This window comes from Aythya ferina (genome assembly GCF_964211825.1).
Source record: "Aythya ferina genome assembly, chromosome: 13".
Lineage (NCBI taxonomy): Eukaryota > Metazoa > Chordata > Aves > Anseriformes > Anatidae > Aythya > Aythya ferina.
In genome coordinates, this window is record NC_140311.1 from 15,482,075 (window position 1) to 15,508,400 (window position 26,326).

General features: G+C 46.9%; 2 protein-coding genes across 6 annotated transcripts; one reads left to right on the forward strand and one right to left on the reverse strand.

Moving 5' to 3' along the window:
* Positions 1 to 3,938: 3,938 nt before the first annotated feature.
* Positions 3,939 to 16,377, reverse strand: NSDHL (NAD(P) dependent 3-beta-hydroxysteroid dehydrogenase NSDHL). 4 transcript variants are annotated; one of them, XM_084534975.1, is made up of 9 exons: positions 16,330 to 16,377; positions 15,139 to 15,214; positions 14,001 to 14,051; positions 11,512 to 11,673; positions 10,457 to 10,603; positions 9,399 to 9,527; positions 7,340 to 7,482; positions 5,639 to 5,741; positions 3,939 to 4,980 (listed from the first exon to the last, which is right to left on the reverse strand). In XM_084534975.1, exons 3-9 carry the CDS (start codon positions 14,019 to 14,021, stop codon positions 4,645 to 4,647), a joined length of 1,041 nt encoding a protein of 346 aa, XP_084391101.1. In that variant the 5' UTR covers positions 14,022 to 14,051; positions 15,139 to 15,214; positions 16,330 to 16,377; the 3' UTR covers positions 3,939 to 4,644. The 4 variants fall into 4 exon arrangements, with proteins under 4 accessions (XP_084391101.1, XP_084391102.1, XP_084391103.1 ...); XM_084534976.1 differs by lacking the exon at positions 16,330 to 16,377 and adding an exon at positions 16,230 to 16,261; XM_084534977.1 differs by lacking the exon at positions 16,330 to 16,377 and adding an exon at positions 15,822 to 15,853.
* A 277-nt stretch (positions 16,378 to 16,654) lies between these two features.
* Positions 16,655 to 26,083, forward strand: LOC311444110 (centrin-2). 2 transcript variants are annotated; one of them, XM_084534990.1, is made up of 6 exons: positions 16,655 to 16,753; positions 16,953 to 17,111; positions 18,638 to 18,766; positions 19,413 to 19,550; positions 24,766 to 24,897; positions 25,677 to 26,083. In XM_084534990.1, the coding sequence occupies exons 1-5, from the start codon at positions 16,682 to 16,684 to the stop codon at positions 24,853 to 24,855; spliced, it is 588 nt and encodes a 195-aa protein (XP_084391116.1). In that variant the 5' UTR covers positions 16,655 to 16,681; the 3' UTR covers positions 24,856 to 24,897; positions 25,677 to 26,083. The 2 variants fall into 2 exon arrangements, with proteins under 2 accessions (XP_084391116.1, XP_084391115.1); XM_084534989.1 differs by lacking the exon at positions 25,677 to 26,083 and having other exon boundaries at positions 24,766 to 25,549.
* Positions 26,084 to 26,326: the final 243 nt, after the last annotated feature.

Genomic DNA, 26,326 nt, shown 5'->3' on the forward strand with positions numbered 1-26,326 from the left:
GGGTAGGGGGTTACGCACAGCAATTCTTGACATTCCTCCGACAACAACGACCTTCTGCCCAGAAGCGTGCAGTCTCCCTGACCAGCCCAGCCTGTATTTGAACAGTTACAATATATTTAGAATTTCTGAGTCTTTCCTAGTCACGGAAAATGAGTCACCACCACTCCACAGCACTCAACTCCACTGTGATATTTCCTCTCTTTTGGGTAAGGCTTTCTTCCCCGTAACCTCCTTGCACCAAGCACATCAATCCTCCAGGCCTTCGCCAAGGCAACAGCAAAGCAAAGCCTCGGTAGAGGCTGAGCAGAGTTGTGATGAGTAGAAGGGTGTAAAACCACTACACCCATTTGTTGCAAGGGAATCAAACTGGTTTTTCATGAGGTGTCATTACAAAGCACTGCCGAAATGCCAGACCTCACCTTCCTAATAGCAGGTAGCTGAACAGAACCGTGTACCCTTGCCTATTCAGGGCTGGAATACAATAATCTCAGCAGGAAACCACCCATAGCCATGAAAACACACCTACAAAGGAGGTCAGGAGCTCTCACAGCTAAGGCAAAATAATCTTGCCAGTGAACGCTGGGCAAGAGAGAAGCCGTGGCTAAGTGCCAGCCTGATGGTGCTGCTAAGACAGTAAAACAACGTGTGCAATCTGCTAGCAGAAACACCTCAGACATGTTCTGTTGCAAGCAGGGAGATGCCTATTTATTTCTCATCACCAGCTCAGCAAGCTTGCTCCGGGCAAACAACTGGCTTTCCTTCTCCCATAATAATGACCAAGTTGCACCATCACGTACATCTGTGGAGCTGGCACCTTCCAAAGGTTTGCACAAGCACTAACGAAACTTGGTAAACAGATCTCTGAAGGAGCAGAGTCCAGCCCACCCACGCCACGTTTGGCTTCGCAGCGCTAAAAGGTGTGGAAACTCGTACCAGGGCTCGGAGATCACTGCCATCAGCAGATCCAAAACACATTTGCCTGGATTTACCACGTAAAGAGGTGCCACTTTCACAACAAAAGGGTGCATTTGAGCACCATGAGGCCCGGTGGGTCCCTGTACTTCTGTCACTGAGGGCAGTGAGCTTCCACATCGGTAACCACACGCCTGCATGATACAAACATCCTCCTGCACCTAAAAACTCTGACATATCCACCTCAGGCTTGACTTAAATTTGCCTCCACAATCTTTGGACACACAAGATGGCTTCTGACTTTATTCAGAAATCACTCCTCTTACCTTTCCCCAAGTAATTACAACCAAGCCATTATCTTTTTCCTTTCTGGCACTGAGGTGTGTCTGGACAAGAGCTCCTCTGCCCTCCAAGGGCAAGATTGAAAAGCATTTCTTAGACTGTAACATTCCTTCTGCGCATACGCCCCTTTCACGATCTCTCTGTAAGGAAGGAAACGGGGCTCTTAGTTGCTTCACCTCCACCTAGAGAAGCACTTTTCTTCCTCTCCCTCTCCTATTTCTCTAGGGAAAGAAACAGAAGATATCTCCTTTATCTCTCCCACTGCTTGTCAAACCAAAAACCATCTCATGTCAGCAAAACGGGGAGCTGCAACAAGAAAAAGAAAGCAAAGTGAAAGAGATTAAAAGTTTGACAAGAGTGCTCTAGGAAAGTCTTTGATGTCTTCAGCAGCTCCTGTTGAGCGTTACTAACAAGAGCGGCAGATTTGACCCTAGATATTTGGAAGGAAACGTTGATAATGGCAGTTTTGCTTTGTAGCCTCCTGCTTACTTGCATGCTCACACACACGTAAGATGCAGGTTGCAGAGAAGGTGCATGCCAAAAATGACAGGCAAGAGTACAGAAGGAGTTCATTGGCTTGCCCAAAGAACGGAAGATGGGGCTTACTGGGTGCTCACTGGGAAAAGAAACAGAGCTGAGAGGAGGCAGCTCAATCAGGGCTAGAAGAGGCTGTGGCTAAAGCAAGGTTCCTCCTCTGTTGTGGCAGGGCTATAGGCACAGCGATGTCAGGTTCCACCACAGCAACAACGTGTGTTTGCTTCTGCATGAAAAACAGAAGCTAGTCCGCCTCCCAGAAATGCTGGGAACTGACCTAATTACATAGGGAATACCAAGTCAAACCAACTCCAGCGTGATGCAACGCTTCTGGCTGTGCCCAGCTCTGGGAAACTGCAAAGCAAAAACTCTGCTTTGCTCTCGTACTGACCATACTCTTGAGGGAAAACAAACCATCTGCTGCTTTTTATCCAGCAGACCTGAACTTCCAGTGCCTCTTGTTTCTGTAGCAGCTTCTGGACGTACCTTCACAAAACACAAGGAGGTGAGTAACTCTCTCCACCTGAGCGGTGTCCAAGTTCTGAGAGACAGCATTTTGGAGAACGTTTGAAGCAGCAGCAAGGCAGACCTGGCTGGGAAACGCCATCTAGAGGCCAAAACGTGCTCTTACCGATTTATTTTGGAAAAATAATCGTTGAACTTGCTCCTTTCACCTCACCACGATCCTCTCACCACCCCTAGAAGAGCAGTAATCCCTACTTCACGAGGAGCTGAAGTTCCCTGCCGTGCTGTACCATGAGTCCTAAGAGCAGTACCCACCTTTTGTGTACCAGCAATGCATCTGAGCTAGAATGCTTTCTCCCTCGTGGCTTTTTGTACTTACCAGTTTGTGTTTATTGGCTACCTCTACTGCACCTAGCAGAGGAGCATCTGAATTGCCTGTTTCCACAAGGCCACTCCTCCAGGAGCAATTTACAAGTTTAGCCTCAGTTGACTGCATCACGAGAACTGGAAGAGGGGCCAGCTCCAGAGTGGAGCATGAAAACTTCCCTCGTCCTTCCTCACTCCATCCAGCAGGTGAGATTGGGAACAAAGCCATTGCTATCAGCCAGGCATGGTTTCACCACTGAGTTCTCCAGGAGTTCTTTTTATAAGTCACAAACTGTGGAGATATGGATGGGGCTCATACCACCAACCAGTGAGGAAAGAAAGGGTCTTCCCATTACCAGGGAATTCGTGGCAGCACATGGGTGCATCACATGGAAGGAAACACAGCCCAGCTATTTGGGAGCAGTATTTGTCTCCTACTGAAACGGGATGTGAGGCGACACAAGCAGATTGCAGTCTAGAAGTTGAGCTTTACATATTTAACCCTACAGGCTGGGAAAAACAAAATGTGACAAAACAAAACAAAGAACAGCCAAGGTGTCTGATGAGTGCAAACATGAGTCGTGTGAAGTGACCCAACCACTGGATCCACAACCACTTCAAGATCAGGCAAGGCAAATGTTGGTGAAACTATCTAGCTGTTAAAGAAAAATAGCTTCCTGGGGAAAAAAAATGAAAATCCAACATAAAACTCCACAGTATACACAGAAGTTTTAAGAACTCCTTTATTCCTATGGGATTCTAGCAGCACACTGAGCTCCCAGATGAGGTCCAGGCTCGCTGAGCTGGGCACAATGATGAATGCACAGCGAGGCACTTCTCATACTTCTGAAATTTGAAGCATCAAGAAATATGAAACATCCATCATTGCTGGAAAGCAAGGAACTGGCCACAGAGGGAAGTTCCACCCCAACCTAAGCCCTCATTTAAAAAAGACAAAATGAAACTGGAGCACTTAGCAAGATTATGGGGTAAAGTAGACTTAATTTAAGTGGCAACTAAACAATTTGGTATTTTAGCCATTTTCTTGTGTAAGAGCTTTTCATGTACTGAGTGGTCAATGCAACACAGTGACCATTACCATGTCTGACAAACAATGTCAGACAAGATGACAGCCTTGTGCAGCAGATCTTCCAAACCAATGTCATTCCTACGGGAAGCAAGCGAGCTATGGCAAAATATGTGCTGGCTGACAACAAGCCACAGCAAAGATTTCTCTCCCCACAAAGGGAATGATTAAAAATCTGTTTATGCTGAGCTGCTCAGAATAGGATCTGCCCTTTCAAAGATGGAACACGAAGTTAGGAAGTCATCTCTTCTTGTTTTATTTATATATTTTTAAATAGAATGAAGCTCCTGCAGAAATAAAGGCACATGCTTCCTTACAAGGAGGAGCCTGGCATGCCTTTTCTCAGATTTCCTTCCAATTACTCCGTAAGAGGCCAAAGCAACCCACCAATCACAGGAAGATCCAAGAAAGTCCCAGAACAATAAAGTCAGTTTCAACAGTTTTAAAAAAAATAAATGGTGGCAGAGCTCCTCCTTGATGAAGGCCTCTTTTTCATTGCTTTTGTATAGAAAAAGCCAAACCCCAAAGAGAAATCAGTTGTGAGCAGTATTTCATCAACTGATCTGCGGCTGTAAGAGGCGGCTGTTATCACCAGAGCAACAAAACAGAGGACAAGGGTGGAGAGAGAAGACGAAGGAATGCTGATGTGCTGGGCTGGGACTAAAATGGGCACAGCAGGGTGTTTATTCACAGTCCACAGAGTTCAGCAGCTGTTTCAGAACAACAAGTCACATCAAAGGAAAGAACTGTTAGCACAGCTACTACGTGAAGTGTTTTTCAACCCAGAGAAGTCTGTCTTGATAATGGTGAGGAGGAGGAGGAGGGACTTTGGGAAAACTCCCGCATCCAGACAATTAGTGAAATCTGCTTCAGCGTTCACGTTAAAATCTCAAAGCAATTAGGAAAGTCAGGTAGAAATAAAATCCATCCAGGACTTCTCAGGCCTTAGCCCGGCGTAGGTGGGGGTAGCTCTGGAGGGTCCTGTCTATCGCTTCATCCAAGCTCACCACTGGCTTGTAGCCCATGTCTCGTTTGGCCCGTTCACAGCTGTAGTAGTGAAAGGTCCCAGCCAGTGCTACCCGCATAGGGGTAAAAGTGGGCTTGATGGTGACCAGGGGACTGAGCAGCCACAGCACGAGAGCCAAGAACAGGGCCAAGTAATACGCCAGCCCGTAGGGAATATAGTACTTGGGTGCATCGTAGTTCAAGCCAGTCAAGATACGGGACATGAATGCCCAGAAGGGAATTGGTTCGTCATTTGTGATATGAAATGCCTGAAAGAGAAGACAAAAAGCCAGATGAAAACTGTGCCGTTCACACGTTTGTCTCTTCGACGGCCCAGCTCAGCTCACGTTCACGCCCAGGAGACTGACACCTCTGACTTGACTGCAAAGGTGTTTCTATGAGAAACTACCTTCCACCATCCTCCTCCATCTGAGAAGCAGTTATCCCCTTTACTAAGAAAACCAGCGACTTCTGACAGGTTACTTTACTCACCAACGGTCAAACTGAATGACACAACACAATGAAAACACATAAAAGCATGCCCAGAGCATGGTGGTGCCATGGAAGTCTGTAAAGAAATCCTGCTGCTCAGAGCTCTGCTGTAAAAGCTACCTAACTGTTTCTTCTGCCCGCAACTCCGCCCGGACTTCCTTCCACAAGATGTTTTGCAGAATGAAGTTAAAAGTATTTGCATGCATTTTGCCCCACACTGTTGCACAGAACACTCGTCAGATGGGCAACGACTCATTACAGCCACAGACAGGAAAAAATGACCCATTTGTGTGAGCTAGCTCCACTCATCCGAGACGGATTTTTCAGCACAGACACATCAACGTGAACTACAGAGCAAAAACACATAACCAAGCAAGGCAGGCAGATGGAGTTGAGCTGGGGGACACCCACCCCCCTTCCCGGTTCCCTCCTTACCTTCCCACACAAGGGAGAGTCCTTCTGAAGGCGCTCAGCAGCAAGGATATGTCCATGGACCACGTTTTCCACATAAGTGAAGTCTACCAAGTTCTTTCCATCCCTGCACAGATGAAAGGAAAGAGAGTTATGTCCAAAGGTAATCTGGGCAAAAAAATCTGCTTTTGGCAAAAGGAAGGAATATTTCACATAATACAGTTTAAGAATCCTCTTCTCCCCGTGCTGTGCCATAACTTCAGGCTGTTTGTTACTCTGACAGATACAAAGTCACCGCATCTTATCTTGACACAGAGGAAAAGCCGTTACTGTCTCAGCTCTTGAAAAGACCCTCAGGAAGTTTATATTCCTGTAATTGTACCCTATTTAAACCCACTGAGATCCTACAGGTCTCAGGGCCACCAGCAATCTATGGAAGCAGGACATATAGGCACACAGTGGCAACCAGCACACAGAAAGTCACTTAAGGACAAGCTTTCAATTATGAATTTCTTGGCTCATGAAATTTTAACTTACTCAATAAGCCAACTTCAGTCCCAGCTGAAACAGATTCAGCCCACTGTGTTAAATCTATTTCTACACAGATACCAAAGATAGAGCCGCACACCACTTTCAAGAGTCCATCTAAATCACACAAATTGTTTGGTACAAAGCCATCCGCACACTCATTTTGGTATAAAAACATTGCTGCAATCCAACGTTCTGGGAATTAATAATTTTCATTTTCAACTTTCACAGATAAATGGCTGTGTGCTTTCTTGATAGGGATAAGCAGGACTTTATAGCAGCAGGAGAACCGAAACAAGGAAAGCATGTTTGAGCTAGAAAGTGAAGACTTATACAAAGTAGAAAGCTTGAGTTTATTCTAATCTGTGAGCAGCCAACCTACCTGGGAGGTCAATCTAGAAGTAAACCATAAGGAAGAATAAGAACCATATAAACCCAGCCCTAGTCCCTTTCTTTTTCCTACCCTAAGCACGTATTCATTCACACAGGTACACGCACAACAGCTTCCTGCACGCAATAAAAACCTATTGTAAATTAAAGAGCACATTTATTTTCAAGATGATAATAAAAGTTTAAAAGATTTCTTAGTAGCAGCTTGAACTATTTCTTGCTCTAAAACTTCAGTGGTCCACTGGAAAGTGCAAGACTTAATAGCAATGCAAACATCTTTGATCTTATTGTGATGAGTATCAGAACACTGTCAAACACGCTTTTTAATTGCAAGACCCTCAAATACCAGTAGTATACATTAGTTTACAGCAAATTATCTGAGTTCTTTGATTAAAAAATGAATTCTTTAGACTGTGAAAAGCCAGCTCAAGTTACGTCTGCTTTCCCTACTGATAAGCTTTTGCATGAAGAATGCTTGTTCACCTCAGTGTGTGAGTCTCTAACAAAAGGGCTATGAAAGAAGACTACTGGATTACAAGCAAAAAGTTACAGAAACTTTTTCCCTCTCCAGAATGACACTGCAGTTCCCAAGAAGAGACTGCCAGTGCAGAAGGTTAAATCCTGCCTTCTTCTCCGATGCTGAACACCTCAGGACAAGGATCCCCACAGACTTACTATTACCATGAATTATCCTATTTTTACAGCAGAAGATCACTGAAAGCCACATCACCACTCCTGATTTAACATCATCCCCTTCCAAAAGGGTTTCAGGTTTAACGAGCTATAAAGTGACTCAGCCTTGCTCACCCGATTATGAACTTCATTTTGCCACTCTTAGCTGCTTGGATGAGGATGGGAACAAGCTGAGGGTCTCTAGGACCAAATATCCCGTGGGGGCGAATAGCAAGAGTGAAGAAATTGTTGTCAGGGTCATTTGCATTCAGTACTTCCTGTAAGGGGAGGAAGAAAAAAAATGAGAGGTTAGGAAGAAAAATATGGTTTAGTAACATACCCCAGCTGCAGCACCAGAGCAAGGAAGCATTCCCTCATCTCTTTGGGAAGACATCAGTGGAAGAATTACTACCCATCCTACCAAATGATCCTTCCTCTTTTCCCTTCTTCTCTTTAATGAGAAAAAGAAACAAATCTGTTTTCATTAGTGAACACTAAGTGGATTGACAGGCAAAGGGAAGGAGCTCTTTGTCATTTAACACCACAGAGACCAGAGGAGCTTCAGGATGCGTGGGAGGAAAAAGGAAGGAAACTGAGCAATTCAATCTCTCATCATTTAATGGAAGACTTCCATCATGGGCTTTCTTGACCACGTTCAGAAAGGGTTTGGTCCCTTTTTCCTGGGAACACCACGTGCAAAGCAGATTTAACAAGGCACCTTTGAAGAAGTTTTAATTCTACTGGGAGTTTCTAAACAACATGTTCAACTGATTTTTTTAATTATTATTTTTAATAAAAAAAATCTGCTGTCTTTTCTAGTAAAGACTGAAGAACACCACACGCAAACAAACACTGAATACTTTCACTGCTTCGCCCAAAGTATGTATAATTACAAGCATATTGACTCGATTGTTGCTCACCAGCTTCCACTCTGCTAGTCCACTTTGTAGTACAGTGGTTATGCTTGTGAATGAACAGATGTTTTTTGAGCTCTTTTTAGAGAACATAAGAAAAATTCTTAAAGGCTAATACTGTACACAACAGGACACGGCTTCAATCTGGAAGCAAATCTAAATTCTTGTATAAAAAGCCTAAGTTCTTTCCACAACTGAAATGCAAACCATTAAAAAACAAACAAACAAACAAAAAAAAAACTTGAAGATACATTTGTTTGCTTTGATTTTAAACACTGGCGTAGCATGCTTATACCACAAATACTGCAGCATCAACAACCTGAAACAGAAGAGATACTGGTGATCTGTAGAATTTCAGAGCAGTGGACATTAAGATGTAAGGGGGAAATTTTAAACACAGAAGAAAATTTTCAGTATTTGGCCAACAACATTAATTTACAACACATTTTTTGGTTGTCGTGCTCCCTTAACATGGTTCCAGTCTCCACCTCATCATCTGCTTCCCCAGTACCTTCTTCACAACCCCAGCTGAAATGCATGCCCACTACCACTAGTACCTTCAGGCTGCAAATCAGGTAAACGTGGAATGAAAGCTTTCCAATGGGAGCAGAGAAAGCAAAAAAGTCTCCCCCAGCTTATCTCAAAGCCGAGATGGATCAGCTAAGAAGGGGACTTATTACAGATCTCTGTCAGTTCTTTTATTCTTTCTCCAGAACTAGCTCCCCACCCTCCCAGTGTAGCACCCTATTTCACTCAGCTTTCCAGGTAATTCGTCACAGCTTTATTTATTCACTTTTATTAAATGAATACATGGCTTAGAGTTTAACCAGCCAAGGAGGACAGAACTGCCTGCTTCAGAATTTGGGCTGCTGCAGGGCTGCTAGGACAGCATCCCCTATACCATCCCATCAGCACGCTCAGGTAGAAGGATGCATGGCCACCTGCCACACTTCTCCTAACAGGATAAATGAACACATTTCCACAGCTCCCTAGTCTCCATGCTGAAAAAAAAACATCAAAGTCCAGAGGTTCTGTGTAAAACAAGGGAATTCTCCTGTTCTAGTACTATCCGAAAACTCTGACCAACGTTGCTAAGCGTGCATCAATTTGCACAGACTTTCTCCACCGCTACGGATGAGACTTCTTTTTAAAGAAACAAAGAGTCTGGAGAACAGAGATCTGCTCAGTCTTGAAGTTTGTTGATGTCCCCCAGGGCACGCCCTACTTTTAGAAAGGCATTTTTAAGCATGGAAAAGTGTTAACCATTTTGTGACAGATACCTTTTCCTGTAGGATCTTTGTCTCCGTGTAATAGTCAATAGGTTTTTTTGCATAAGGGAGGTCTTCTGTTCCATTTTTAATGTCTGTACCCTCAAAAACAACACTGGCACTGCTAGTTAACACCAGTTTCTGCAATGGATGAGAAAGAAAACAGCTGTTTAAAGCCTCAGAAAAAAAGGATCATTATTTACAAAGACTAAGTAAAGACAATAATAATGTTTAATCGGCTGTTTCTACATAGAATAAACTGTGTCTGGAATAACGTGGGTTAACAGAAGATGATCTGAAACTGCAGTTAAGAGTTAATTAAGAGAGTAGGAATTTTCTAACATCATTTATTGCTACCTTAAGGACAACAAACTTCCAGGACAACCAGTCAATGTGAAAACATCTCCAAGGAAACTGGAGCACCCACCAGGCTTAGCACATTCTAGCACTTAACATACAATGAATGTTTAAGATATCTGCTTATCTTTTTGATAACAGTACCATGCCAGATTACAACAAAAAAGAATTCTTATCCTGGATATTTTTGTTGGATAAAAAAATATGCCCTCGTGGATTCAAAACAGGAAGCCAGTGATCACTTGGGCAATAGGAAATGTGGTTGTGAATGAGATCTACTTTTTAAAACATAGCCGGATCCAACAAGTTCTAACAAAACTTGCTTCTTGCTCTGTCAGAACCTAGACTAAGCCTGAAGATGAACACTGCACAGCCCATTTCCTGAAACGGTTTACGACTGGGGAGAGGGAAAGCAAAACAACAACAACAAATACCTGTGGGCTGGGAGTCCTATACAGCATTTAATTCTAAACGTTGCTGGGTCTGTATTTGTACATGGACAACATGCAAGGTGTCTTGGAAGTATCACATCTCTGCCCAGAGTAAGTAAGGGATCTTCACAGGCATTGTGCTTGATAATTTAGTAAGAGTGAATAAAATTGACACACTGAGATTAAAAAAAGCCTTTCTTCCAGACTCAAACTGGTCCATAGCTCAGAAATCACCAATTCACATTCACATCTTATATGCTCCCCAAGCTCTTCCATCCTTACCTGCACTCCAGCTTCTTTGCAGGCTTCAATGACTGTTTTGGTTCCCATAAAATTCACCTTATAAAACAGCTCCCTGTTGTCACTTGAAGGTGCTGGCGACGCACAATGAAATGCCACAGAAACGCCTTGTAAAGCTGGGAGCAAGGCCTACAAGAAGACACGTTGTGCAAGACAGCAATGAAACAGCAGCAACAGGGATTACTCAGGAAATAAAGCACAGGTCTTAAGCTCATGAAAACCAAACTTCTAAATTTCAAGTCACGTTCCTTCCATAAAGGTGAGCAGCTGGAATAGGATTAGCCTGTAGGGTCTTCTGTGTCCTCTCCTTGCTAGGCAAAAGAGCACTACGTTAGCTTTGATTTACCCCCAAAAGAACCCGGGAATTTTCTGAGAGCTGGAGGCTATCTAGACCCAGCTACCCATAATAGTCTCCAGTGCAGATATGAGACTCAGAATTACCTGGGGAGTTAGAGAACTCCACACACAGCAGGTTTCACAGCATCCCATGGCACTGCCTGCCCTGGAGACGACTGTCATAAAGCTCTGAGATTCAATACTTTATACTGGTGGGGAAACATCTCCTCATGTTGCATACAAATGCTTTTGCCAGGGTTCACACGCATAACCTTGTCAAGGTGAGAGGTCTTTGTGTCTTAACTGTGAGGAATAATGCATCCTGCGGTGCTCATGCGGCTGAGGTTGCATGTAGCTACTCTCCTAGCTAATTACCAACAGTGACTGTAATCAGGCTCTACAGCTGAGCTAACAGCAATGCAAATCACAAATCAGAAACGAGTTCTGTTCCCTGCAGCTTCAAGCAGTCACCAGCTATTTCTTTAAGTGTTCCGGATGACACTTCCCCAAAAAACCGTTTAGGCCACTGACTTCAACGGGAAAGGCAAGGAGGCATCTCACATCTACGCACCCTTTTACAGCCTGTACAACACCTTCAGGCATTTAAGTGCTTCAAAAACAGCTCAGTTAGCTGTTTGCCTGGACGTTAGTTTATACAGGCATCCTTCCCACCTACGCAGGTTACTGTTGTTAGTCTGTACCTCTTTGTCACAAAGGTCTCCCAGGAAAAACTGCACCCTGTCATTCTCAAATCTCTTCTCGATATCAAACACGTTGACCGAGTAACCCTTGTCCAGGAGCTTCTCCACCATGTGCTGGCCTAAAAATCCACAGCCGCCGATCACTGTACACTTTTTACCAGCCTGCAAAGACAGTGAGAAAACAGGTGTTACAAGAAAGCAGCCACACAGCAGCAAACAGTGCAACTAAACTGGGATTGGACTTCCTAAGATCTTAACGGGCTGCAATTTTGCACAGCTCTGATTGTTCAAGTCAGTCGTCGATTTGATTGGGGGAATCTAAACATAAATATCACTTTCCAACACGTCTGTGCCACCGCAGTAACCTGAAGTTCAGGCATGCCAGTGGCCCCAGTGGTCCACACAGCTTGTTTGCTGGTTCCTGTTTTGGCAGGACTCTGTCACGTAACCAAGTGGCTCACCTGGGAGGGAAGAAGAGGACCAGCTCTGACAAACTCTGCCCTGATATAAACCAGACAGAGCTCTCTACAGCCACGTGGCACAGATAACACAAACTACAAGACCCATCACAGCTAGCAAGGACAAAGCCATTTTCCCAGCACATGAAACTTTGGCTCCTCCAAGCCAAGAAAGCAATCAGGTAAAGGCAAAGCTTATCCTACCTAATTAGTCATTAGTTTTTCATTTCTTTTTTTAAATGCTTTATAATTCAATGGCTAGAGTCACTAATTAACAGATTCTGGTTTGGTCACTGGTCTAACTGCAATGAGTGTGGAAACCTCACCACCACCAAAGAACATGCAAGCGGTGAGTCGGAGGAAGTTTTTGTACAAAGACTGCTCCGTCCTGGCTGGAAATACATTTGCTCCTTATTGTTGCTACACAAAAACCCACCTCTGCAGTTATTCTGTTGAGCTGCAGAGAATTTTAACCCAGTGAAACTGCACAAAGACAACAATTGTTTGGAAATTTCCAGGGGCTACATCCCTAAACGAAGATTCAAAGCATCAGTTATCCACAGCAGAAACGAGGAAAGCTCAGTGCAATTCAGCAACTACAGCAGGGCACAGCCAGCTACTTGGAACAGTGCGTGCAAAGCCCAGCCTGATTAGAACCTTTAAATAAATGAATAAAAGTTCTTCTGGGATGGACCAATGGCCTGTCTGGTCCTGGATTCTGCTTTTGATAGTTGCAGAACACAGTATAGAAAAAACGTGTTAGTCCAAGGACTCTCTGCAGTTTGTTCTCCTTGCATCTCCCCCCTGCAACAGGTCTACATTTGCTTTACTCATCGGCTTCCTGATTTTGTAAATTCAGTCACATCCACCCCCTCTGCAGTCTCCTTTCCCCACTGAGGGGTTGAGCCCTTTTAGCTCCTCAGCAGGCAGTTGCTCCAGTTCATTGGTATTTTTATTGGCCTTTGTCTGTGCCCTGTCTCACCCCAGGACATTCTTCATAAGATGCAAGCACCACAACTGCACACAGCGCCGAGCTGAAGTTTTAAGCAGCAGCAGAATGACGCCCTCTGTCTGACTGGAAGTGGCAGCCTCACTTTCTCCCACTGCAGTTGATGCAACCGGGGTTTTTCTGCATTAGTTTCCCCACTCACCCAAGTAAAGGTCAGCATTCGAATCATTAACCAAAAGATTTATTTAAATAACCTTTAGTGCCTGTTTATAACCTAAAGTACACACATCTCTGGAAAATACTAAACGAACCAACCCAGTGTCCAGAATCAGTGTGACTGCAGCTCACAGTAATGCTCCTGGACCCTTTCTAAAAGGCTGGCAGAAATCCAGGCTACGTGAGATCACCTCAGCTTCAGGACAGGAATTACTATCTATCTAGTGCTGTGCAGCCAAAACAGCCTGTTCATGCTCTCTAATGTTATGCTAGATTTTTATTTGTTTCCAAAATATCTGAGATTTACTTACAGAAGCCAGAAAAAAAAAAGAGAAAATAGACCAGAAAGCAGAAATTTCCCTATAATAAATGACCACAGGTAACGTAACAGATCAGCATGGCAAGCTGTACTCCCAAGATAAATGGCCAAATAACTTCCTAAGCTAAGCAAAGCATTATTCTTTCCATATTAAAGCTTCCTGCATTCAATACGATAATGCTAGGAAGAAGTTACTATGGTCTAGCAGATCTCAGCGAGCCCAGCTGGGCCTTTATTTGCATGCCAACATGGAAAAAAAATTAAGGCACACAGGAATGATCCTGGTGTAAGCAGATCTGCAGACACCAATTGATTCAGCGGCACTGACAAAGCCCCCGGTATTTTTCAGGGCTGGAGCATCATCAGGTATCTCTGGAGTTGGAATGGCAGCAAAGATGCCCCTTTTCCAGCAGCACTATCTTTGGATGCAGGTGTTAACACAGAACCAGCCTCATTTCTTCCAAGGATGCTTAGAGAATACGTATCTATGAAAACATGTTTCCATCAGACCAATCTTCGTACAGCAAGGCTGAAGCCCTCTACTCACCGATCTGAGGCGTGCGGCCATCTCTCTGATGACTTGATATTAATCTAATTCCTACAGAAAAAAAAAAAAAAGAAAATGTTTTATTCACAGTATAACTCCCATATTACTTAGGCATGCCATTAACACGAACAACTTCTTTTTAAAACAGATTTCTAGTGACAAAAATTGAGGTGTGAAGCCACTGAAAATGCAAATTACAATTGAGAATCGAGATGCAAAGCAGAAACATGAAAAACATCAGCGAACTAATTCTCCCAGCCCAGCTGAACATGCTAAGCAGCACAAGACTAACACGGCCATCAAACAGCTTTCTCAAAGGCACAATTCTAATAAAACAGCTCTGATAACAAAGGCACCATTTTGTTTCGGTGCCACTTTATTTTGGCTAGCGTTAGCTTCATGAACTTGCTGAGTATCTGAGCATCCCTACTCTGGAAACACAAAGGCAATTCTGTTGTTTTGGCAGCCGTCTCCTCAAAAATAGTGCTGCCTGAGGGTGCTAGGAATAACAAAACAGAACCGAAGTGCCACACCCGCCTGTACCAAAACAGCAGACACCGTGAGGAAGAAATGCCAGACCAGCAGAGAGGGAAGACAGTGCTGAGATTTTCCAGGTTTCCACATCACAAGCTGTTGATGGCACAAGTTTCATTAAAATTTTTACACTAATAGCAAAAAAAACCCACATCTCTGCTGTGGTCCTGCTGCGTGAAGTGTAACAGAAAGGCAGAAGATTACAATATGCCTATTTAGATCTGCTTCCATGAGGAAAAACAAGCTGCACACAAAGATTTCTGGTGGTCTTACAGCCACTTTAATTGACCAGCACAAAACCTGTTGCTTTAGAGGCCAATTCGAGTCTCCTGATTCCCAGTCAGTCGTTCCCACTGCCTCCAACATCACGCACTGAGGTGGGTGAACCTCAAAATTGAGAACAGTGATGAGAAAATAACGATGAACCTCAAAATCGTGGTGAGCCTCAAATTAATTATGTTCCACCTGGGCTGGTTTCCACGCGGAGCACTCCCTGACCCATCTCACCTCACAAACAGGTGCCAACGCAGCTGGATGCGACCCAGGCACAGCTACACCAAGGCTGCTGTAAAACGACCACGGGATCACACCCGTGAGCACGTACCTTGCAAGAAAACAGGTATGTTCAACTCGCCCCCAAAGCTGCTGCTTACTGCTCTTTTTTTACTTTCTGAGAAGCCCTTTGGAGGCAACAAGAAAAAAAAAACAAAGCTGGATTGGTGCCTGTCTGGCCAGGAACACCCAGCTGGCTTTGCCAACCAGACACGAGGCCTCCTGCCCTGCTGCTGCCCCCTCCCCTACCCCCACGGCCCCCTCACCACCCCCCAGAGCAACACCTTGCCCTGCCCCGGCTCCAGTTCCCCCACACACCCTGAACCACCCTAACCCTTAATTCCCCCTTTCCCAAGGATCCCCCCCTCATCTTGAGGACCCCATCCTGAAGACCCCTTGCCCATCCTAAAGTCCTCGCCCCCTCCCTCACCCCAAGCCCCCCCCCCCATCCTAAGGCCCCCTCCCTCACCCTAAGGGCCCCCTCACCTATCCTGAAGGCCCCTCCCTCACCCCAAAGGCCCCCCCCTCACCCCAAAGGCCCACTCCTTCATCCTAAGACTCCCTCCCCTACCCCAAAAGTCCCCTCTTCACCCTAACGACCCCCTCCCTCGACCCCAAAGGCCCCCCTCCCATCCTATAGCACCCTTCCCTCATCCTAAAGCCCCCTTGCCTATCCTGAAAGCCCCTCCCTCACCCCAATACTCCCTCCCCCGCCCCAAAAGCCCCCTCCCTTACCCCAAAAGCCCCCTCTTCACCCTAATGCCCCCCTCCCTCATCCCAAAAGCCTCTCCCTCACCCCAAAAGCCCCCTCCTCACCCCAAGTCCCCTCTCACTCACCCCAAAAGCCCCTCCCTCATCCCAAAGGCTCCACTCCCATCCTACAGCGCCCCTCCCTCACCCTAAGGCCCATTCCTTCATCCTAAGTACCCCTCCCTCACCCCAAGACTCCCTCCCCCGCCCCAAAAGTCTTCTCTTCACCCCAAGGCCCCTCTCCCTCACCCCAAAATCCCCCTCTTCACCCTAATGCCCCCCTCCCTCGCCCCAAAGGCCCCCCTCCCATCCTATAGCGCCCTTCCCTCACCCTAAGGGCCCCCTCGCCTATCCTGAAGGCCCCTCCCTCACCCCATGGCCCCCCTCCCTTACCCCAAAAGCCCCCTCTTCACCCTAATGCCCCTCCCTCACCCCCAAAGGCCCACCCTAAAGCCCCCTCCCCTACCCCAAGCCGCCCCCCCCGGCCCCTCACCTCCGCTCTCCCCTCAGCGCCGGCCCGGCCCCGCCCCCTGCCCCCTCCCAGCCAATCACCGTGGGCGCTCCCCGCAGGCCCCGCCCACCCACCGCCTCTCGCCCCCTCCCCTCGCGCCCGCCCTGGCCCGAGCATCGCGCCAGCCGGCTGCCCCTCGCTGATTGGTCCCGCCCTCTCCCCTCCAGCCAATCGCGTGAACGGAAGGAGACGAGGCCCCTCCCCGCCCTTCTCCCTCTTGGACCCGCCTCCAAGCAAGCGCTAACCAATAGCCGCAAACCGAGCGCTTCCCGCGCCGCGCTCTCCACCAATGGCGACGGCGGTTGCCATGGCAGCGGCGTGGCGGCGCTAGCCAATGGGGAGGGGCGGCATTGGACAGAAGGCCTGGCAGGGCCGGAGCCGCCCGGAGGCAGCGGCCGCCGGGATGGTGAGGGGGGCCCTGGGGGGCGGCTGAGGGGGCCCTGGGGGCGGCTGAGGGGGCCCTGGGGGCGGCTGAGGGGGCGGCTGAGGGGGCCCTGGGGGCGGCTGAGGGGGCCCTGGGGGCGGCTGAGGGGGCCCTGGGGGCGCTCGTTGCGGTGCGGAGCCCTCCTGACGCTCCCCCCCTGCTCTCGTGTCCCTTCTCCAAGGCCTCCGGCTTCAAGAAGCCGCCGCTGGCGGCCGCGGCCCAGCGGAAGAAGGCGAGCCCCAAGCTGGAGCTGACGGAGGAGCAGAGGCAGGAGGTGCGCGAGGCCTTCGACCTCTTCGACGCGGACGGCGCCGGGAGCATAGACGTCAAGGAGCTGAAGGTAAACCCGGCTGCTGGCAGCGCGGCCCCGCGCGGGCTGGGAGTTGAGGGCGGCACAAACGCCTGAGGGACCCTAAAGAGGAAGCAAGGCTCTATTTTTTCTCCAGGGTAACGTTTCCCTGTCAATAGGCACGTTGGTGGTGAGCTATAGATCTTCCCTGCTGTCTCTAGGACCAAAACACGCTGGCAGTTCTCTATTTGCTGCGCCTTCTCTGCTAGTAAAATAGCCAAAAGGTTTGTACGTATTTAAAATGTGAGGTTTTCCCCCTTCTGTGTGCTCTCAAGAATTGCATGTTTTGTGATTTAGGTTACCCAAGATATGCAATGCACCAAAGTTACATATTTTCTCAATTTTATTTGTCACTGAAAAATGTCAGTCTCTCTCCACGCTGTCCTTTGGGAAGAACAGTAATCGATAAACGAGGGGTTCTTCTGCTTTCAGAGTTGGCCCTTTCTCTTTGCCAGCTGGATGCCCATGTTGCTACAGACCACTGGGAGGAGCAGAAGTGATTTCTAAGTTGGCACCTGTCCCTTTATAAAAGGAGGAAGAAGCAAACTCGTAGGCGTGTATACACATGTGGAAGTGAAGGCATCCTTGGTGTGCTGCTCATAGGATTGTTTTCTGAAGTCATGCAAACTGTCTGAATTGTGTTTCCTTTAACATTCATTAACATAAGTCTTGGTCACTAAAATGAAAAAAAAATAACTATTTTAATTTTCCTGTGGTCTATAAGCTTAAGAATTTCCATCTTTGTGCTGTCAGGTTAAAATTCGTTAACAGTTCAGTAGAGCTGCAAGTATGATAGAAATTTCTTTCATTGAGTCACTTGTCTTGAAGCGTGTTCTTTCTAGGTCTTACACTTAGCCATCTTGCTTACAAGAGTCTGATGTGAGCTTTTTTTAATTGCTTTTATTCTCTGTCATGTTTCTTATTGCAAAGAGAGTTTAAGTAGCAATTCACTTGGCAGGAAAGGAATAATATTCAGGTCTCCAGTAGCATTAGAAATTGCTGTCCACAGCGCTGCATCACAGTCATAGGGTCCATATCACTACATGACAGTTCATGTTTTGTTTTTATTTTCCTTCCATATATTAATGAACGTGGAACCCTTTTATTCTCTGAATGCCCATCGTAGGAATGAAAGCAGTATATACTAAAATGGGTATGCTAAGTCTTTGTGAAAGAATCCAGACTTTCTGAGAGAAATCTTTTCTCCCAAGAGTTATCCGTGTTCTTGTCAGTTGTGATTTGGGAGTGGTGGATATGGTGGTTAAAATGTGTTTAGAAAATTTAGGAATTAATTGAAGGAGTGACTCCAGAATATGACTGTTTGCCTGCCTGTTCTCTGCATCTTGGTGCACCTTTGCCTGTAAAAAAACATTGCTTAAAGACCGTTCCTTGACCTCGCTGTTCTCTTTGAGACACCAAATTAATGTTTTAATATAGCATGGCATAAAGGTTAACTTTTGTTTCCTGGTGTTTTGCTTATAGTTTTGTGTGATTTATAACTTCTTTTGTCCATACAGGTAGCCATGAGAGCACTAGGGTTTGAACCTAAAAAAGAAGAGATCAAGAAAATGATATCAGATATCGATAAGGAAGGAACTGGAAAAATCAGTTTCAATGACTTCTTGGCGGTGATGACGCAGAAAATGGTATGAAAATGTTAAAAAAACAAAGCTGAAGCAATTCTGAAAATGGTTGAGTCTCTTTCATCTCCTTTTGGTTTGAGTGAAAGATGGAAGTACTCCCTTAATCTTAACAACTAAATATGTAAAACTTGCAATTCTAAGACAGAAAATGCCCTGTCTCATTTTTAAGGTAAGGTTGAAAGAAAGGTGTCATTAAGGTTTCTTTAACAATCAGTTTTGTGTGTGTGTCAAAAGAGAAAAATTATGAAACCAAAGCTTTCAGATGAACGACAGCCTGCAGAAAGCTGTCCGGAGTGTTGATGCATTATGCACATGACAGATATTTACAGATGAAACCTTTGCTTTTAAAAATCCTAGAAAATATTGAGTAAAAACAAATATTTAGCAGAGGTTTATCCTGATACTGAAATCCCAAGGACAGCTGGATAGAGGAAAAAAACTTCCTGAAGCCCTGAGGTTCAGGCAGCGTTGTTGTCTCTGTCTACCTTCAGCATTTGAATGTGTACTGCTGGGCTTCTTTAAACTTACTCTTAAGAGAGTTTTTCAGTCTTTCTAATGCTTGTATTTTATAACTGCCATCTTTATTTTGGGTATTATGTACAACATAAACAGTCCTTTTTTTCTTTAAACTTATGCTTCCTTCTCTAAGGCTGAAAAAGATTCCAAAGAGGAGATTCTCAAAGCTTTCAAACTCTTTGATGATGATGAAACTGGCAAAATCTCCTTCAAAAACCTCAAACGTGTAGCCAAAGAGCTAGGCGAAAATCTCACAGATGAAGAGCTGCAGGTTTGTACCTGGTGTATGAAACCATATAATACACAAACACTCACAGAATCACAGAATCACAGAATTTTCTAGGTTGGAAGAGACCTCAAGGTCATCGAGTCCAACCTCCAACCTAACGCTAACAGCCCTCCACTAAACCATATCCCTAAGCTCTACATCTAAGCTTCTTTTGAAGACTTCCAGGGATGGTGACTCCACCACTTCCCTGGGCAGCCTGTTCCAATGCCTCACAACCCTTTCTGTAAAGAAGTTCTTCCTAACATCTAACCTAAAACTCCCCTGGCTCAACTTAAGCCCATTCCCCCTCGTCCTGTCACCAGGCACGTGGGAGAACAGGCCAACCCCCACCTCTCTACAGCCTCCCATGAGGTACCTAAAAAGAGCGATAAGGTCACCCCTGAGCCTCCTCTTCTCCAGGCTGAACAAGCCCAGCTCCCTTAGCCGCTCCTCGTAGGACTTGTTCTCCAGGCCCCTCACCAGCTTCGTCGCCCTTCTCTGCACCCGCTCAAGCACCTCGATGTCCTTCTTGTAGCGAGGGGCCCAAAACTGAACACAGTACTCGAGGTGCGGCCTCACCAGAGCTGAGTACAGGGGGACGATCACCTCCCTAGCCCTGCTGGTCACGCTGTTCCTAATACAAGCCAGGATGCCGTTGGCCTTCTTGGCCACCTGAGCACACTGCTGGCTCATATTCAGCCGACTGTCCACCATCACTCCCAGGTCCTTCTCTGCCTGGCAGCTTTCCAACCATTCCTCTCCCAGCCTGTAGCTCTGCTTGGGGTTATTGCGCCCCAGGTGCAGGACCCGGCACTTGGCCTTGTTAAACTTCATGCAGTTGACCTCAGCCCATCGGTGCAGCCTATCCAGATCCTCCTGCAGAGCTTTCCTACCCTCAAGCAGATCGACACACGCACCTAACTTGGTGTCATCTGCGAACTTACTGAGGGTGCACTCGATGCCCTCATCCAGATCATCGATGAAGATATTAAAGAGGACCGGCCCCAGCACCGAGCCCTGGGGGACGCCACTAGTGACTGGCCTCCAACTGGACTTGGCTCCATTTACCACGACTCTTTGGGCCCGGCTATCCAGCCAGTTTCTAACCCAACGAAGCGTGCGCCAGTCCAAGCCAAGAGCAGCCAGTTTCTTGAGGAGAATGCTGTGGGAGACGGTGTCAAAAGCCTTGCTGAAGTCAAGGTAGACCACATCCACAGCCTTTCCCTCATCCACCCAGCGCGTCACTCTGTCATAGAAGGAGATCAGGTTCGTCAGGCATGACCTGCCTTTCATAAAGCCATGCTGACTGGGCCTGATCGCCTGCTTCCCCTTCAAGTGCTGCATGATGACTCTCAGGAGGATCTGCTCCATGAGCTTTCCTGGCACTGAGGTCAAACTGACAGGCCTGTAGTTTCCTGGGTCTGCCCTCCGGCCCTTCTTGTAGATGGGCGTCACGTTTGCTAGCCGCCAGTCGATTGGGACCTCCCCCGATAGCCAGGACTGTTGATAAATGATGGACAGCGGCTTGGCCAGCTCCTCTGCCAGTTCCCTCAGTACCCTTGGGTGGATCCCATCTGGCCCCATCGACTTGTGCACATCTAAGTGCCGTAGTAGGTCACCAACCAGTTCTTCATGGATAATGAGGGCCACATCCTGCTCCCCATCCCCTTCCACCAGCTCAGGGTACTGGGTATCCAGAGAACATCCGGTATTGCCGCTAAAGACTGAGGCAAAGAAGGCATTGAGCACCTCCGCCTTTTCCTCATCTCTTGTAACTAAGTTTCCCCCCGCATCCAGTAAAGGATGGAGATTCTCCTTAGTCCTCCTTTTTGTGTTGATGTATTTATAGAAACGTTTTTTGTTATCTTTAACGGCAGTAGCCAGATTGAGCTCCAGATGAGCTTTGGCCTTCCTAATTTTGTCCCTGCACAGCCTCGCTACTTCTTTAAAGTCCTCCTTAGTGGCCTGCCCACTTTTCCAAAGCTTATAAACCCTCTTTTTCCTCCTAAGATCAAGCCACAATTCTCTGTTGAGCCAGGCCGGTCTTCTTCCCCGCCAGCTCGTCTTTGGGCACGTGGGAACAGACCGTTCCTGTGCCATTAAGACTTCCCTCTTGAAGAGCGCCCAGCCTTCCTGGACCCCTCTGCCCTTCAGAACCGCCTCCCAAGGGACTCCACCAACCAGTGTCCTGAGCAGCTCAAAGTCAGCCCTCCGAAAGTCCAATACAGCGGTTTTACTGGTCCCCTTCCTGGCCTCGCCAAGAATAGTGAACTCCACCATTGCGTGGTCACTCTGCCCTAGACAGCTCCCGACGATCACGTCCTCCACCAGTCCTTCTCTGTTTGTGAAGAGAAGGTCTAGCGGGGCACCTCCCCTGGTAGGCTCACTAACCAGCTGCGTCAGGAAGCTATCTTCCACGCTCTCCAGAAACCTCCTAGACTGCTTTCTCAGGGCTGAGTTGTGCTTCCAGGATATGTCAGGGAAGTTGAAGTCCCCCACGAGTACAAGAGCTGATGATTTTGCAACCTCTGTCAGCTGCCTGTAGAATTCCTCATCCGTCTCCTCATCCTGGTTCGGCGGTCTATAGCAGACCCCGACCAGGACACTAGCCTTGTTGTCCCTGCCGATCCTAACCCAAAGGGACTCGACCTTGTCATTCCCAACCTCGAGTTCTACAGCCTCGAAAGACTCTCTAATATAGAGAGCCACACCACCACCCCTTCTATGCTGCCTGTCCCTTCTATAGAGCTTATAGCCAGGCATTGCAGCACTCCAGTCATGAGACTGGTCCCACCACGTCTCCGTGATGGCAACCAAGTCGTAGCCTGCCTGCCGCACGATGGCTTCCAGCTCCTCCTGTTTGTTACCCATGCTGCGTGCATTGGTGTAGATGCACTTCAGCTGGGCCATTGCCTTATCCTCCGGCCTTGCCATTGTTCCCCCTGGCACAGCCCCAACAATCCTAGCCTCAGCCCCATCCCCCTTCCTACCTAGTTTAAAGCCCTCTCAATGAGCCCTGCCAGTTCCTGGCCCAGGATCCTTTTTCCCCTAAAAGATAGGGACCCGTCTGCGGCCATCAGGCCAGGTGCTGAGTAAAGTGCCCCATGATCAAAAAACCCAAGATTTCTGCGTTGGCACCAGCCCCGGAGCCACGTGTTTAACAGGTGGGCTTTCCGTGTCCTCTCTGAACTCCTCCCTGCCACCATAGGGATGGACGAAAACACCACCTGCACTCCCGCTCCATCCACTAACCGACCCAGCCCCCTAAAGTCCCTTTTGATAGCCTTGAGGCTTCTCTCTTCGATGTTATCACTGCCCGCCTGGACTATCAAAAGGGGGTAATAGTCAGAGGGGCGTACCAGGTTAGGAAGCTTCCTGGCAACGTCCCTGACCCTGGCTCCAGGGAGACAGCAGACTTCCCTACGGGTAGGGTCCGGCCGACAAATAGGGCCCTCTGTTCCCCTAAGAATCGAATCACCAACAACAATAACCCTCCTGTCTTTTTTGGTGGAGGCAGTCCTGAGGCGCGGAGTCGACCTCCTCGCTCCAGGCATCCTCCTGGGAACATTTGCTACCTCTTCCTCACACACCGGCCTCTCAATCTCTAGGGCCTCAAACCTGTTGTGTAAGGGCACCTGGGAAGGTGGGGCCGGAAGGGGAGAGCATCGCCTGCGATGTCGAGCAGGGACCCGTTTCCATTCCTCCTCAGCTCCCAGATCCCCTCCCTCTGCCCGACGGGGACAGGGCAGGGGGTCTGCCCCCATTTGGGGAGTCTCACCTCGGCACCTCCCCTTGAGGCCCTGCAGGGAGTTACTCCAGAAGTCTATCTCCCGCTCACACTCCCTGATGGCCCTCAACCTCTCCACCTCCTCCTTGAGCTCCGCCACCATGCGGACCAGGTCGTCCACCTGCTCGCACCTCACGCACGCAGTTTCTCTGCCTCCCGCCGATGGCAGCAACAGGCTCAGACACTCCTTGCATCCGGTGACCTGAACTGCGGCATTTTTTAACGGGTAGTCGGTCTGCGTGTGTACCGACTTTCTGGAGAGCGCGCCGTGCCTGGTGGCGACCATTATCGCCTAGTTACGGCTGTTGTTAACGAGGTGTTGTTTGTGTGTAGGGGGAGCGCTCTGCCCTTCCTGCGCGCCCTGCCTGCGCGAACTGCCGCGCTAACTGCCGCGCCACTCCCTCTGACGCGCCACGCCCTGTTTGCCCGCCCTGGTCGCCGCGCTCCTGGTCGCTCGCGCTCCCTAGGGGCAGCTTTTGAAGGGCTGGGGAGGGGGCGCTGCTGGCTCCGCCTTCGCCTCGTCAGCCTCCCTCACGAGGGCTGCCGGGTCCTGGCGGCTCCCTCTAGTAGGCTCGATGCCGGACAAAATTAGCCCTGCCTGGCCCGATCCCCCGCTCCGCTGCAGAACGCGTCTGCCCCGGAGCCGATCGCCTCGGCAAATGGCCAGCCTTTGTGGAACATTTAAAGGTCCAGATTATGTTTTGTCTGTTGAATATGAAGGCAGTCAGAATGTTTCTGTAGTACTTTGTTTCATGTTTGCATTAATTTAAAATTTAGGCGAATGGTCATAGCCTAGTTCTCCTGGTTGGAAGACGCTCAAGCGTCTCTCTGGTTTGCTAGGCACCAGAGCTAGTGAGAATAGGGAATGGGATTCTGTCTCAGTGGGAAGGAAGCCATTTCGGGGTCAGGAAGTTTTTAGGTCAAGGCAACAGTCTTTCAGTTTTAGGCCTGTCCTGTAGAGTCCCATGGGATCTTTACTCTTAAGCTATCATGGGTAGTTTAAGCTGTTTCTTTCTTGAAAGAAATTGAAAATCTTCTGTCAATTTGGGATTGGGGAATAGATTCTGAGGCCAAAGATAGGTTAAGCACATGTGGTTCCTTAAATTGTTTCACAGTAACTGTCAGTGTCAGGAGAATTCCACTTTTATGGAGTTGAGGTGGTATAAAAGGAACGACTCTGCTCTGAGCATTTGGTTTCTTCCAGCATAGCTCCTTTAGCACAGCAGAACTCTACATATTTATATATAAATATAAATTTATGTGTGAAAACGTCTAGTTTAAAAAATATTTTGTAGCATGTGAGGTCTGACACTGAACTAACACTGTCCTTTCCAATACTATTTACTAAGAGTGGCTCTAACTCTGAATTAACCTAATAATTGTGATCCTACTATAATTTGCATCTAATTTCAGAATACAAATATATTTCAGGAAATGATTGATGAAGCTGATAGAGATGGGGATGGGGAAGTGAACGAGCAAGAATTCTTGCGGATCATGAAGAAGACCAGCCTTTACTGAAACCGAATTTTATTTCTTTTTGCACATGTGCGTATGTGTTTGGTAGGTGCCTCTTTTTTTTTTTTTTTTTTTTTTTTTCCGGCCTTTTATAAAGTGTCTTTCTTTTGAGAGACCAGAAAAGTTGGGTCAATACTTTCTTTTAAACGGATGGTCTTAAATTTGTATTTGTGAACAGTTACCAACTGCTAATCTGTTTACATGTTGCAACGTAGTTGCTTGGTTTTGCTCCTAAGATGTTTACACTGTTCATTCTGGATACACAAATCACATTTTACAGTGATAGTATTCAGTTCCGTATCTAACAACCACGTGTCAAATGATTTATTTGGTACAGGGAAGACTCAAAACCAGAAAGTATAAAGCTGTAGTTTGCAGCAGTTGAAGTTTCTGGTTTAATGTCTTGGTTTAGGCCCAGTTACAGTGAGCTCTTTATATGACATATTTATGGGGATCAGCTTTTTTTACTTATGGTGATTATTCCCTCCCCCTTTTTTAGAATGCCCTTTAAACTGAAAAAGTAAGTAAATAGACTGCTGCAACTTAACTTACTGCTATTCAGTTCACATATTTAAAAAAAAAAATGTTTTTGCAAAAGAGGAATGTTGCCAATGCTGATGATCTGTATGTTTACAGGAATATTCAGTGGCTGCAAATATAAGATTGTACTTAAAATAAAGTGTCTTATTTTAAGCCATCAGAGTTGTGGAAAGAAATATACAAAAACACAACTTCACTGGTACAACATTCGCTCTGATGTATGGACAAATAACAAAATGATTCTTCAAGGTACTCAGAGTTTCAACTTCTTACTCTTCAAAAAGGGCCCTAGTTACTAAACGCTTTGCTACAGAGACAAACTACGCTCTGTTCTGTCTTTGAAGAGGCATCTAAGGTAAGAGCATAATTAAAGGATGGCTTCTGCCTGGTGTTGGAAGAAAACAAAGCTCCCATGCCCTTCTTCTACTTCCGTTTGTTAAAGATACCAGTAACTTCTCTGGTGCCCTTCGTCCTCACTCTCAGACAAGGGAAGGATGGATTCTTCCTCTGTAGAAATGTGAACATCTTTCTGACTCAAAATCCAATTTATTCCTTTGCTTTTCAGTCAGCATCTGCCCTTTTCCAAGTGCTGAACATTCAGCTTACCTCCACAGTTCGTAAATTCAGGGGGGGGGGAAAAATTAAGGCTGAACTCAGCATGAAAATAAATGATAATTGAATTTGGCTTCTATCATGTCGATTTCCTTTTTGGCCTTTATTTGTCTTTTAAAAAAAAAAAAAAAAAAAGGTTTATACTGGCATGTGGGAATTGGACAAAGGGAGGGGGATTCTTGCTGTCTCGTCTGCCCCCGTGTGGTGAAGAACAAAACATACCCAGGAAAACGTCAATGATAAGTGGGACATCAAAAACTCTGATAATCTAATTTATCAGCCGAGGTCAGTCTATCAGCAAGGCTGATGCTGCTTTCTGTGC

Bases quoted from the DNA above. Each gene is read 5' to 3' on its own strand.
- NSDHL (XM_084534975.1), bottom strand. From the start codon at position 14,021: ATGGCCGCACGCCTCAGATCG. The intron at 7,483-9,398 runs GTATCTGTCACA...CTCCCCTTACAG, and splicing joins CAAAGATCCTACAGGAAAAG to GAAGTACTGAATGCAAATGA. The intron at 5,742-7,339 runs GTGAGCAAGGCT...TCATCTGTGCAG, and splicing joins AAAATGAAGTTCATAATCGG to GGATGGAAAGAACTTGGTAG.
- LOC311444110 (XM_084534990.1), top strand. From the start codon at position 16,682: ATGGGGAGGGGCGGCATTGGACAGAAGGCCTGGCAGGGCCGGAGCCGC. The intron at 16,754-16,952 runs GTGAGGGGGGCC...CCCTTCTCCAAG, and splicing joins AGGCAGCGGCCGCCGGGATG to GCCTCCGGCTTCAAGAAGCC. The intron at 17,112-18,637 runs GTAAACCCGGCT...TTGTCCATACAG, and splicing joins TAGACGTCAAGGAGCTGAAG to GTAGCCATGAGAGCACTAGG.